This window comes from Tachysurus vachellii, chromosome 4, assembly GCF_030014155.1.
Source record: "Tachysurus vachellii isolate PV-2020 chromosome 4, HZAU_Pvac_v1, whole genome shotgun sequence".
NCBI lineage: Eukaryota > Metazoa > Chordata > Actinopteri > Siluriformes > Bagridae > Tachysurus > Tachysurus vachellii.
In genome coordinates, this window is record NC_083463.1 from 24,560,310 (window position 1) to 24,575,500 (window position 15,191).

General features: G+C 35.8%; 1 protein-coding gene across 2 annotated transcripts; it reads right to left on the minus strand.

Moving 5' to 3' along the window:
• On the minus strand, positions 1-14,974 carry LOC132843999 (coiled-coil domain-containing protein 122). 2 transcript variants are annotated; one of them, XM_060867151.1, is made up of 5 exons: positions 14,865-14,974; positions 14,513-14,615; positions 6,346-6,744; positions 714-830; positions 1-169 (listed from the first exon to the last, which is right to left on the minus strand). In XM_060867151.1, exons 1-5 carry the CDS (start codon positions 14,888-14,890, stop codon positions 11-13), a joined length of 804 nt encoding a protein of 267 aa, XP_060723134.1. In that variant the 5' UTR covers positions 14,891-14,974; the 3' UTR covers positions 1-10. The 2 variants fall into 2 exon arrangements, with proteins under 2 accessions (XP_060723134.1, XP_060723135.1); XM_060867152.1 differs by lacking the exon at positions 714-830.
• Positions 14,975-15,191: the final 217 nt, after the last annotated feature.

Genomic DNA, 15,191 nt, shown 5'->3' on the forward strand with positions numbered 1-15,191 from the left:
GTACATTGATTCATCCTACATTGTTTAAAGTACCTAGTTGCTTCTTAAGATGTTTCACCTCTTTCTCCATATGGAATATTTCACTGCTTAGCTCTCGGTTAGTGGACTGAGACTTGTTTAGCTGGCAGCAAAGCCATTTTATAATGGCCTCACATCTTCTGTTATGAATCTAAACAGGTAAAAGTGTCTTATTACATAAGTCATGTAATCCCTACCAAGCTTGTTAGAATTTTTCTTTCAGAATAAATGCGAACAGTACTGGTTTGGTTCTACAGTAATGTCTAGAACATCTTTTTTCTAACACCACTTACTTGCAAAGTAGCAATAAACAATAAAAATATGCAGTATTGCAAATTCAGTTCTGACTTATCATGATCATTTGTTTCCTTTATGGTCAGTGTGTGGCTTTAATGAAACAGGTGGGTAATATATAGTAAAACATTTTATTTAATGTTTTTTTGTTACTTTTATGTATAAAATCAATAGCATTTCATTTTATTTGTTTGATTATATCATTCTTTCTACAAGCCTTGCACATATTCTATCAGCTTTTACCAGACAAGGTATGAAATTATTACATTATTGTTTACATGGTCCTGATGTAATTTATTACTAAAGCAAAATAAGTATTTACCCTTTAGGCAGGTTATCTTCAGAAATTTTTTTATTTAAATACATTTTTATGTAAAGATAATAGAATTCTTGCAGCTTACTGCTATATCTCTTCTCAGTTGTGAATGGTTCTTTTTCTCATTCTCCAGTATTGTCGCTTTTCTTCTTACAAGCTCTTTTGTTTTATGTATCTGGGCCTTAATGATGACAATTTCTTTCTAAAACAAACACAAAATAATGTTAAATTAAGCATAGCAACCAAACTCAGACAATTTGTGTGTGTGTGTGTATATATATATATATATATATATATATATATATACATATATATATATATATATATATATATATATATATAAAGCTTGCATACCTTTGGGAGCTTTTATTTTCTTATATTACTCAAGTTAATATGTACGGCATAACAGAATGGCACAATCATACAAAACATAACAAAAAAAGAAAATAAGAAATAATCCCTGTTCATAGGTTTGCATAACTTTAGTGCTTAGTATCAAGTATTGCCACATTCTCCTTGGCAAAATGTCTCTAGTTCCTGTAAATGTTTTTGGTTGTCTTGCACAATCTGAACGTTTGAGATCTTTTTGAGTCATTTAAACCTGTCAACATGTGTGTTTATAATCTGGCCAAACATTTAAGGATATGTAAACCTATGGTTCAAACTTTTTTATTGTGTAACCATCATTAGTACTGAAATAAGATTTTAAACAATATTCATTTTTCAACAGTTCAAACTTGAAATGAACAACAAAAACAACATCATATTCAATCACATAAGAATTACCAGTTACACATTAATCAATAAGAATAAATGAAACAAAATACCTACTTAAATAAACAAACAAACACAGTGGGTGGAGAAAAGGAAGAAAACAAAAGAACAAAAGAGATAAAAGATAGCTCTATTTAAGAAATAAATGATAGCTTACAAGAGATAATACTCTTCCCAGAACATCTAATCTTTTCTAGTTTGATGAGCTAACAAAGACGTAAAGGCTAAAATATCCAATTGTTTAGAACTAAACTGGGATCAGACCTTTGGAACCCCAAAAATTGCAAAAGCAGGGCAAATATCAATACCGACCTTGAGCACCTCAGACATTACTGTAAAATAATGAGCCCAGTAAGTTTGCAATTTAGAACAAGTAAAAAACATATGACTCAAATTGCAATGAGATGCATGACATCTGTCACATCTGTCCTCTATAGTAGAGTATATTGCAGATAACTGGGCCTTAGAGAAATTAATTTTATGTAGTATTTTAAATTGTATAAAGCTCAGACGAGCACATATCGTACTAGAACGTATTCTATCTAATGCAGTGGCCCACCATTCCTCTTCAAACCTCTCTTCAATCTCGCCCTCCCAAGCTTTTTTAATTTTATCAATAGCACACCCATCAAAACATAATAGCTGACCATTAATTCTCAAAATTTATGACATATGATGAGGGTTAAATTACAAAAGTTCTTCCCATTCTTGTACAGGAGGTAAGAGTGGTAGCGCAATGTCTGACCTGTGGAAACCGAAACAGATGGGATTCAGGCAGCCCTAATTCAGAAGATAACTGCACATAATTACAAAAGGTACCTTCTTTATATAGGTCTTGAAATCATCTCATGCCTTTTTCATGCCATTGCTTAAAAAAGGATCAGGTGGAAACATGTGATTCTCCTGTAGTGGCATTAATGGCAGAGATGAATTTAAAGTGTCGCCCAGATCCGAAGAGTGGATATGACTACTGGATTATGTATTAAAGAAGTAACTTTACAAGATAGGGGTGCAGTAAGCAAAGCCAATAAAGAGGTAGATGCTCCAGCCTATCTCACAAGACCTTCTGCCCTTCATTACCACTCTCATCAATAGATCCATAGCATCTGGTCAACAGCTCGCAACCTTGGGGTAACCATGGACAATAAACTGTCCTTTTCCTCTCATGTTGCTAATGTGACACACTCATGTCAGTTCCTTCTCTACAACATAGACTGCTGGTAGGTCTACCTATGAACGCAAATGATCTGCAAATGATCCAAAATGCAGCTGCACGGCTTGTTTTCAACCTGCCTAAGTTCTGGCATACCACCCCGCTGCTACGAAAAGATATTCCCACTCCACACAGTCAAATGCTTTTTCAGCATCAAATATGATCACAACCTCAGGTGTTACAGCAGAGTGTTTGGAATTAATTAAATTTAGAAAGTTTGACCTTTAAAATATAACTGGCTCCCCCTAATAAAACCTGTTAGGGCCTCAGATATGATCATTGGAACTATGTTTTCCAGGCAAAGAGCCAACACTTTGGCTAAAATCTTGGCATCTACATTCTGTAAAGAGAGAGGTCTAAAGGAGCTACAAGATTTGCGATCCTTATCCTTTGAAATTTCTTTAAAAACTCAACTGGAAAGCCCAGGTGCTTTATTGCATCAGGCCCGGGTGCTTTATTGCATTGCATCATTTTAATTGCTTGTGTAATTTCTTTTATATCCAAAGGGGATTCAGGATCACCTGTATCAATTACGGTGACATTCAAATCTTCTAAGAAGTGAGTCATGTCATGAGAGTCTGATGAAGATTCAGATGAATATAAAGTAGAATAAAAAGATTTTAAGACAGCATTAATACTCTCAGGGTCAGATATCAAATTACCTAATGATCCTAATTCTGAATTTGTGGAATCATTCCTGCCTGGTGCCTCAACTGATGCACTAAGAACCGACTAGCCTTATCATCATATTCATAATAAGAACTATGAGTATGCAAAAGGGGCCGTTTAGCATCAGTCAGCAAGTCCAGACGTTGTTTAAACTGTACTTGTGAAGGGGAGTTGGCTAGCTGCTGGTCGAGGTGAAAAACAGCAGAAGTAAGCTCACATAGTCTGGCAGTGCAAAGTCTATTTAAGTTTGCATAATAAGAAATAATCTGCCCCCGAATATATGCTTTAAGTGTTTCTCACAACAAAGAATAAGATACCACACCATCTTGATTTGTAGCCATAAAGTCATCAATTGATTTTTAAATAAATTCTATAAGTTTAAATTTTAAATATCAACTCTAAGAGGTGCATAATCAGAAATAACAATAGTGTGATCAGAAACCAATGTTACTTTAGAAAGTAATAAGCTATCTATAAAAAAATAAACAAATACAACTGATGAACTTAAGAGAAAAAGGAAATGGGGGTGGGGGTTAATAGTATTGGTTTGTTTCGCTCCAGTGGTCGCTTTAGCAGCCGAACTCCGGGAGATCGACAGATACAACAATCCTTTCTGGAGAGAGGGATCTAAAGACCCTCTGGAGACCTGGTAGGGGAAGTGGAGAATGGAGCATGGTTGGGCTGTTTGGATAGCGGCAATCACCTAATTGATTTCAGGTGTTAATCTCTGTGCACAGTTCCATGTTTGCTCGTGTGTGCTACGCTGTTCTGCCCCTGTTTTGCCTATGAATTTTTTTGTTTCTTTTTACTTTCCAAGGACGACTAACTGCAGCTGATGTTACACTGGGCCGGAGAGTCTGCGGACAGGGAAGTACGTCACGTGACATACATAATACACTCACAAAGAAGTTTCATGCTGTTTAGGTAAGAAATGTGTGTCATCATGTGTATTTTTGTTTTGGTTATTTTAGTTAGCGTAGCGTAAATATCTTGGAATCACTGAGTGGAGTAAAGTAGACCACTTGCACCAAATTATACAAAGCCCACCACTAGGACAGCAAGTACAAGGCCAACAAGACATGTCTCATGATGCTATGGCTCATGTTCTAAACCCAATGACAATGCCATCTTTTGTGTATACTCAGTCAGTTCTTTACCTAATGTTGTACACAAAGCTCAGGGTATTCCTTTTCTTTCATCCATGCACAAATCCCATTAGGACCCAAGAGTGTATTGATATATTTTTAATATATCTTGGCGCACTCTGCTGATTTTGTGATGTCTTTTGTCTATTACCTCATCTTATGACCACAAAATCCTTTGTTTAAGAACAAGGAATTCGTTATTTTTATTAAATAAAGAATGTGTCAAGCACAGATTCTTTGTTTTGCTTTAATAAAGAATGTGTTGTGCATAGACATTCCTTTTATTGCACATACAATAGACAATGATAAAAAAAACCATTTCTGGTTTGTATAAATACTCCCTGTCATATTATTAAACTTTGAAGGCCAGCGTGTGTTTCTTTCGGCATTCCTCTTCCCTGTTATCAGTTCGTAGGCAGTGGCAGCAGCGCAAATCACGCTAGAACACTATCCTATGTGTCCTTTGAAAAGGTATTTTCAGCTATGGCAGGTTCCAAAATCTTGGTCTTGGAGAAAATCTGGCTTTTTAAAGATAGAACTGGCTTGGAATTTTTTTATAATATATTTGCATGAAATTCTTAAGGGTGGAGTGATAAGTGACATGGATAAGCATGATGCAATCCTCCAAAAAGTCATCCAAAGAGCAATAAGCAGACAACTGAAAACAGCAGATGGTTTGAAGCCAGGCCTAGGTAATGCCCCCTTATAATAGTTTGACATTTACAGCATTTGGCAGACACTATTTTTCAGAGCAATGTACATTTTTAGCTCATTTTATACAACTGATCAAATGAGGGTTTAAGGTCCTTGCTCATGGGCAAGGCAGGGGGAGCTTGTTGGACCTTGGATGCAAAAGCACCCAAAAAGTTCTACTATGACTATAGTAAAGTAAGAATGCAACCTTATCCTGGAAATCGTAACTGTTCTCCCTGGAATACATAGTGAGACCACACAGTGCCCTGAGATCCTATGTTGTAAACTTAAAGAATACCATCACAATATTCAGCATCTTCCCAAATACAGTATATCACCAATCAGGGCAGAATTGTGAAATCTCTCAGCAGTCTCTGTAGTCAGGGAGAGGCATGGTAAAAATGCCTTGTGGAAGTGATATTCTACCAACGTCTCCTTCATAGTCAGTTTTGTTGATGTTTAGCTGTTCATTATTATTTCAGCAAGCATCAGTAACTAAATTTTATACAGAAAATATGTGTACTTCTCTGTTCTTGCTCCTATCTGGATGTAATTTAAGCTAATTTAAAGTGAGTAATTTCATGTTTAATGACAATTCCTTTTACTCCACCCTCCCTAGGATATAGGTATATACTTCATTACAGAAAAAACAGAGACAATCATAGCTCGGTGCTAATTGGAAAATGCTGTTCTGGCCTTGTGCATTATATTACAAGACTCAAGAGAATAAAGCATATAAAACACATGGAGACACAAGTAGACAGAAGAATGTGCCATAGTGCTGTAGGCTCCTATACACATGCTTTGCAGCTTGGCCTGCATTTTTGATCCTGGTATAAAATATATTTATTTTAAACTGACATGTAAATAATTTAATAAGCTAGCAATATGGTTTCTTGTGACTCTTATACTTTAAAAAGTCCTTATCAAGGTCATCATAATTTGTGAATTAACAGTAGGCCTAACACAGACTCTGAACAAAGTTGATTACATATCGATCAGAGGCTGCATGCATCTAATTGTATTGTACTGCAGGTTTCATATTAACAAATATTATGTTATAATATTCAAATAATTTTACATATTTTGTGGAAACCTGATGTTTACATTAAGTGCACAGTATTTCAAAATAACTCAATAATTAAGATATATGCCTTATTTAAAATCTTCTAAATTTGATTTTCCTTGTACATCAATAGCCCATGAAAACTATGTTACTGTACCTGAGCCTGTTGTATTGCATTCCCCTCTGGATTCTGTAAGTCCATCTTCAGTTCATGTATGTGCTCCTTTTGTCTCTTCACCTTTTCCCTTTTTTCCATCAACTCCATATGAATAGTTGTTTGGCTCTCCAGTGTAGCAAGTGACATTTTGTAGCTCTTCATTTTATTATGGCAATTGTTGTACCAAGCCAGCAAGGAATGTGAGTTCTCTAATTGCTCTTCTATGCTGCAGCAGAATGCCCTGTTTTCCATCTGGATCACTTGTATCTCTGTTTGCTGTCTCTCAATTTGCCTGTTTACATGTTCCATCTCATTTGTGATGCCAGTGATTTGTTGGACTTTCAGTTTAATGTTACTGGAAACAGTAGCATAACTCTTTACTATCTTTGATAGTGTATCCTGCATAATTGTGAAAAAAAATATGTAAGATAAGGAAAAGGTTGCACAGGCTACAAAATTCTACACACATACTTCAAGCTAGATAAATAGAATTATTAAGGCAGTAAGGGAAGAAAATACTTGTAATTTGTGCATTTGAAAAGACTTCTCAGTTTTATTAATTGAGAGGTCTTGCATCTTAAAATTTCTTTTATCTACATAAAGTGTCACACTTGGTAATAGAAATTATTCATATTTCATATACAGGGCATATAAAGTACTGTATAATTTTCTAACAACTCCACAATGATGCACTATATAAGAAGCTAAAGTGTGTATCTGTAATCCCCTGAGCGTTGAGGTATCAAAAAATAGTGTATTATAAATGGTACAATTTACGAGACACATTGTAAAAATTAACAATGGAAATGACAATGGAAGACCAAAGTTTCTTATTCTTATTCAATTTCACCTCACTCCAAAATACAAAAAGTTAAAACTATCAATCTATCTGATTATACTCACTCTTTTTTTTTTCTCTTTCACAGTTTTACAGTTTAAGGACCCATAAATTATCCAAAACTAACCTGCAATAATGTCATTTACAGGTTGAATATTTAGTCTGTTTGATCACAATGATCTCTGTTATGTGCACAAGAAGTGTATAGGTGCAATAATAAGTACTTCATGTGAATGTCATTCTTAGTAGCACCCCTATGTTGCCACTCTATTTTGAAACTAACTGCTTTGGAACGGAGTATAAAAATTACAGTAGGTCTTATAGCTGAGGGTGTGTTTCATACGATTGGTGCTAACACTGCCATCTAACAACCTGAGGCCTTCTTGGCTTCTAACTTTGCAGCATTATTTAATGTAATGACAATTTTTTTTTCTTGCCATGGCCTCCTAAGCACTTTGGTTGCATCAAGGCTAACATGGTATTGCTGTAGTCCATATATGCTAATACAGGACTGCAGCAATACCATGTTAGCCTTGATGCAACCAAAGTGCAACCTATCTCTCTATTAAACATATCTACAGTATTAACATAACCATCATTTTGCTACTAATTTACATGAAGTACTTATTATTGCACCTACAGTATAGCACTTCTTGTGCACATAACTGAGATCATTGTGTGAAGGGAGAGGTTATAAGAAAAAATTTAACAACAGGTTTATTGGTCCCCATATCTACAGGTAATAGAAGATACGAATGTTAGCCACACCACCAATATTCCTGTCCCAGAAGGCCATTCAAAAATCTGACTATGTTCACATGATAAAGAAATTACAATGCAAAATGATGGTTATGTTAATACTGTAGATATGTTTAATAGAGAGATAGGTTGAATATATGGGTAAAAGCAGTGCCATCAGTACACCAAAAAACACTATTTAAATTTGTAACAAATAATAATCAAGACTCTTCTCTGTTCTGTCTCCAAAGGACCTTCAAAGGACAGGCAAATTCAATTTAATTTCATTTGTATAGTGCGTTTAAAAAGGGGCATTGCCTCAAAACAGATTTAAAGATTTAAATGTATATTCATCCCTAATTTTACATTTACAGAATTTGGCAGAAGCCCTTATCCAGAGCAACATACAAAAGTGCTTTTAAGTCTATCATTGAATACATTAACTCTGGTTCACGAGGTTACAGACTTAAGATACGATGAGCCTAAATCACTGTTCAAAGTTATTTTTTAAATACACACATACAACAAGAAGAGAAGAAAGTGCTAGTTCAAGTATTTTGTGAAGAGGTCTTCAGTCGTTTGTAACTTATCTATCTGGACCCATAGGGGAAGAAAGTGAATTGATGGGTTTTTGTTAAATGTGAGCCAAAATCATCACAATTAAAAGTACCAAAGACTTAAACTACTTCAGTCTGTGTGTACTGATTTTTTTTTATTTTTTATTGGTTGGTTATTCTGATGTACATAAACATACCGGTACAGTCTCGAGTATACAATAAAGAACAATTAAAAGTGGACGATCAGGTAGAAAAGACAGCACAGTCAGGCAAATAACAAAATGTACACTAACACAGAGGATCAAGAGAGGTTGTTAATGTGGCACCAGAGAGGTGTCCATATCTGCCAAAAATCATTAGAATTTTGATGTATATCTTAAGTGAGTTTTTCAAGTGGAAGTAATATAGACATTTGAGACAACCACATTTTAAAACCCTCCAATGTGGCTGAATTACAACAATTCTGCAAAGAGAAATAGACTAAAATTCCTCCACAGTGCTGTAACAGACTCATTGCAAGTTATTGCAAACACTTGATTGCAGTTCTTGCTGCTAAGGGTGGCCCAACCAGTTATTAGGTTTAAGGGGAAAACACTTTTTCACACAGGGCCATGTAGGTTTGGATTTTGTTTTCCCTTAATAATAAAAAGCTTCATTTGATGATGAATGATGATCTAAAACATTAAAACATTAATAAAAAATCATGAAGTGGGCCAACTCTTTTTCACACCACTGTATATTACAACTCTTCTACAACTCTTAATCTAACTGCTCAAAGAGGTGATGATGTGTGTGGGGTTTAATTAATTCAATTTATTTGTATAGAGCTTTTAACAATTCACATTCTCAAGGCAACTTTACAGGTATGATGCTTTTCGGTTTACGTATTTTAATGTATTAGCATTTTTCTTCACATTGTGGCTATATGTTTTAATGGTATAAGTTGGCCTATTGGCCTATTGATTATACTGATAACAATAATTCATACAAGGAATTTTAAAAATCCTTCTCTACCTTGCATTAGTAGTGATGATGTACAATTTCCTAACCCTATTTTGTGTGATAAGGCTCAAAGTGCTATGTCAGCTCTTCAAGGTGGTAAGAGCTGTGGCACAGTTCGTTTTTCGATTGAATTTTTAAAGACATTTTTAAGACAACTAACTCTTATGCTAAAAATGTAGAATGAATCATTTGACTTAGCTTGCCTTTCCCAGACTCTGTAAGAATCTTGCTTCTGTCTGTACTTATATACAATATGTCTACCCCATATTTCCAGATCTATTGCGGTACAGACAGGGTTACCCTCTCTTGCCACTATTGTTTGCTGTTGTAATTGAACCTTTGGCGATTGCTCTATGCTAGAATGCAAGAATGATCAGATATAGATATCAGGTATCATCAGTGGAAATTCAGAACATAAAGTTTCCTTGAATGCAGTTGGATTTACAGAAAAGTTCAGCTGTTTACATTCTGGCATGCCAAAGGTATCAGAAGGTTTAATTTCCTGTATTTTAAAGAGAATTCCGCAGATATACACACAGTTTAACATTCCTAAGAATGTTATTTTTTCCCACTACTTCCAGATTCACAGATCCTCGGTGGATAAACAAAAGTTATTGGTCACTCAATACCAGCTCCATCAGTAAGATAGCCCAGAGGGCCATATCCCTCTCCCCATGCTGACCATGGTCTACAGAGGAACCACTGAGAGCATCCTGAGCAGCTGCATCACTGGCTGGTTTAGGAATTGCACTGCACCAAACTGGCATGCACACACACACACACACACACACACACACACACACACACACACACACACACAAACACTCATTCAATATTAATCTGTTATGCACTTTACTTTTTAGTCCATAGGTCTGTGTTGTTTTTTGTTTTACATCTTCCCCACATTTCCAGTTTTATTGTGGTATGGACAGTGTTACCCTATCCTGCCACTATTGTTTCCTGTTGTAATTGAACCAGCTGAGAAATTCATCGAAATCTCTCTTCCCTCCATCACCAACAGCATTGTGGATGTCCCCGCACACCCCTCACAAACACTCTTCACCATCCAGCCATCTGGAAAAAGGTACTGTAGCATTCAGACCCTCACATCCAGATTGTGAATTGTTTCTTCCCTCAAGCCATCAGACTTCTCAACAAACAGAATTGAACTATACAGAACACACACACGTCCAACTTTGTGAACCACAGTGGACTGTACAAATCAAACACTCACTCCACATTGCTGTTTTGCACACCACATTTCAATACCTCATCAAACTGCTGCTTAGTTATTTACACGAGTATATGTTTACTTGAACCCTCTCTATTTACAATTTCTCTAGTTTTGCATGATGTAATTTATAATATACAGTATGCACACTGGTCAGCGCTATTTTGTGTATTTTATAGTTTGCACTGTCTTTTGTCTTGCACTGTTTGCACTATGTTGTACACATTACACTTTATGTGGCTGGAACTTAAGTCCTTAGCTCTGTGTTGTTTTATGTAGCTTTATGTAATTTTATGTAGCACCATGGTCCTGGAGAAATATTGTTTCATTTCATTGTGTACTGCGTCAGCTAAATATGGTTGAAATGACAATTAAATCTTCTTGATCTGACATCTTGGGTGACAACTCATTGCCACTAGCAAACGGATTAGCCTATTTGTCTGCTTCCTGTCATTGCCAACGATTATTTAGGCTTATTCTGTGAATAATTGCTATGCTGCAAGACTACAGCAGCTCCCTAAGCACGATAGACACCAACCTGCCCTAACAAGCCTTGCCCTTGAAGCTACCACAATTATCAATAAAGCACACATTGTTTTCAGAGCACTAACTGGACATTCAGCAGTTCAATAACCATATCCTTGCTGTTATCCACATTGCCATGTCACATTGGGATGGGGCCAGAGCATATTACTGCATTGGACTTTGCCTTGTTCACACACCTTTACAATATTACACTTAGTAATTTTATGTAATTATATCATAGGCTAGAAGGTAGTTGTATGCTAATGATGGACAAATAGGCCTTATAACTCCACCTAAGCCATCCAGACTTTCCTCTAAAGAAACAACACTGTTCTCATTGTCACCAGTCCTCTCTGGCATCTGAATATACACAGCTACTGCTAAAATCTTCTCCAACAGAGAGTTGACTAAAGTACACTCTTTTAGTCAAAATGCTACTAACAATGGAGAAAGAATTAGATAGATTAGGGGAAATTATGGAACAGCCAAGTCAATCCTGCAGCTGAAAGTTTGCCATAATTAGGGTTTACATACCTTTGGTTGAATATGGGTAGAATATTAGACAAGCTGAGATGCTTGTCTAATATCACAGACAAGCTGAGATGTCTGTCTTTAGATAGAAAACAAAAAACTTTCTCTGAAAAGATTAACTGCAAAAGGAAAGATAAACAAAAACAGCAGTCTAAAATGTCTGACAAAAAGGGGTAATAAAAAGGTATGATTTAACTCAGACACTGGCAAACAATGTGTGGCATACAATTCGAAATCAGGAGCCACCTGTGACTTACCTCTTCCTGAAATATGAAATCCCATTACGAATAAACACAATTTTGAAAATTCATAATTATTTTTTGGAATTAAATTTTTTCTGAAAATTAGCCACTGACTCGGCTGTTCTGAAAAGCAGGTAGTACATACCTGCTTTTAACCCTGCGAGATGGAGGGACCAGTAGGGAAGCGCTAAGTGATCTGAGGGAGTGGTGCAGTGCCAGGAGTGATAAGAATTTTAAAGTAAGAGCTGGTCCATTTTATCATTGTGGCAAGCATCAGAGTTTTAAATCTGATGAATGCAGCTATCGGAAGCCAGTTGAGGGAGCGCAACAATGGGGTGGTGTAAGAGAATTTAGGAATGCTTTGAATTATTTTGGCTAATTTGCAGGGACTGAATGGTGAGGTAGAGGTAGACAGAGGTAGATATGCCAGCAGCACGTTGCAGTAGTCCAGTCTCAAAATGATGAGAGACTGAACAACCACCTGAGTTGTCTGTGTGGTTAAAAATGACCCAGCCTTTGAGATGTTGTAAAAGAGATACAGAGATGTGTGTCAATTTAGCAACATCCAAGGCAAAAGACAATTATTGTCAATGATTACTCTAAGGTTGCGAGGAGTAACCTTCTAAAACAATACTTCAGCGAATTGTCCTGAGAGATCGCTGTCAGACTAGTTGAGAGCTTAAAGCTTGTTCTGTAAGAGACTAAGAGACAGTTGATTTTAAACAGTGTGTTTAAGAATAAAGAAAAGAGAGGAGTGATACTGGTCTATAGTTGCTGATGTATGAGGGATCCAGAGCAGATTTCTTCAAGATGTGAATAAAACTTGCTCTTTTGAGGGTAGTTGGTGATTCTGTTGCTAGGGTTGAAAAATGTGACAGTAAAGGAGAAGGGGAATTGTGATTGTGAAATGTAGAAATAATCGAGAAAGAAGTGAAGATCTAGGTAGGAGAATTGCCTTATATGTAGTGATGTCTCATTGCATCATGTGCATGGTAATCCACCAAATTTTGGAATCACAAAACTAAATAAACTTAACTATCCTATTAACCAACCTAATTAAGATTACAATTATTGACAAACCTATCTACTTAACAAACTCAACCTCAAAAACCTCAAAATGTTTTTTTTTTTTTCGAAAATATATTTGGATTGTGGATGTGACAATAAATGCCAGCCATTTTCAGGAGACTGTACATGTTTATCAAAGTCTATGAACTTTTCTGTCTATTGTATAATATTAATATGCATATGCATAAGGATTCTTAACAGAACATAAAAATAACAATAATTAAAATATTTTTATGAAGAGTATTTTGAGGAAAAATGTTACGTGAACTTACGAGAACTGCCTCACGTGTATTCTGCTCATGTCACATGATGTCACGTGCAGCCCCGCCCCCAAAATAAGCAAAATAAAAAAAAATTCCACAACATTGACATGTGATATATCAAAACACTCAGGACAATGAGGGTAATTGCGTCACGAGTATTCAGATCACGTCACATGCTCATGTCCGCTCGACTCCAAAAGTTTTGGCACCCTAGCAGTCCAGTAGCTTCACAAGCTTTCTGTCCACTTGCCTCAAAAAGTCAAACATACCCATATGTCCAGTCACTTCCAAAAAGCACCGGCCTTTGCCAATACTTGCTTCGTCAAAGCCAACATCAAAGTTTGTCACGACAAACTTTACAAATCTAATTATTATTATTATTATTATTATTATTATTATTATTATTATTATTATTATTGTTACTTAATAACTATAATAGTTTGCTTTTTTAACTGAAATTCAAAACATTTCTATAACAACTTTTACAACTTTCGTTGTAGTAAGCGGTCAATACAACAAATATTATATTAATTGTGCACTTTGATTTTAGTTTTTTTTTCTTATCACATCCTTAACATCACAGACATAACATCATGTCTGTAACAGAAAAGTAAAGACTTTGTCATCCCCTTGTCAATCAGGAAATTGTGAACTGATAACATTTTGTCATAACCTTCTATCTATTCCCCTCCTTGCAACAGTAGAACACAGTCATTTTAAAAAACGCCTCATTTGTACTGCTCACACCTTCTAGATGCGGAAATAAACATCAAAAATATATAAAATGAGGGCAGTGCTCCTTCAACAAGTCCTCACAGCCAAAGTCAGTCAACTTCACTGCATCAAGGCTACCTGTCGTTCTATCTATCTATCTATCTATCTATCTATCTATCTATCTATCTATCTATCTATCTCTATCTGTCTGTCTGTCGTTCTATCTATCTATCTATTTCTATCTGTCTGTCTGTCTGTCGTTCTATCTATCTATCTATCTATCTATCTATCTATCTATCTATCTATCTATCTCTCTATCTATCTATCTATTTTTCTCCTAAAAATATTTTGCGTTACAGTACAAAAAGATACAATACAAAGAAACAAAAATACAGAATAAACATTCACAAACAAAACACGCCAAGTAAATGGTAGTGAAAAAGGTAAATTGCTGAAACCTGAGCTGAGTTTAGGATTTGTTGTTTCTCCTTTAGTTCTGCAGCTTGAGACTCCCCCTGTTGTGTAGCCTGTAAAAGTGCACTGCAGAGAGTAAACTGCTCACTATCACAGGAGACAACAAAATAAACATATCAGCGTGATTTATGACGGAAGGAGTATAATAGTTTTACAAGTTAGTGACTATATGTGTCTCATCTAACTGTTAATGGCTAATGTTGCTAATGACTGACAAATATTGCATTTCAGTACAATACTGACACAATTAACGTGCAGTGTTATAATTATTTGGATTAAGCCAATGTATTCGTAATGTTTAGTTTTGTGCTTGAATTTTAAAGTTTTAATGTGTACCTGAATGAGTTTTTTTTGTAGGACATAGTTAGCCGTCTTGCTATTTGGTAGCTGTTACTTTAGGGGCGTCGGTTGGAGATGGTTCATTCGGGAATTGATTCTGTTTCCAATTGATTCTTTACAGCGAACGAATCGTTTTCGTTCACTTCCATGTGCTGACATATTTTGCGTTCACTCAAGTCCAGAGCGTGTAAAACACGTGCATGCTTTGGTGTGTGCGGGCTGTGAAAAGTGGTGGTAGTTTTTATTTATCCCAGTGACTCGATTATTTTGATGCTGTTCACCAAAAAGGTCAATTCCGATTCACTGATTCGTTCAGTGGCCCTT

Excerpts from the sequence above, each read along its gene's own strand:
- LOC132843999 (XM_060867151.1), bottom strand. The coding sequence starts at position 14,890 with ATGTCCTACAAAAAAAACTCATTCAG. Across the intron at positions 14,616-14,864 it reads TACAAAAAAAACTCATTCAG|TGAGCAGTTTACTCTCTGCA; the intron begins GTACACATTAAA and ends CTCCTGTGATAG. Across the intron at positions 831-6,345 it reads ATGCAATACAACAGGCTCAG|AAAGAAATTGTCATCATTAA; the intron begins GTACAGTAACAT and ends TGTTTGTTTTAG.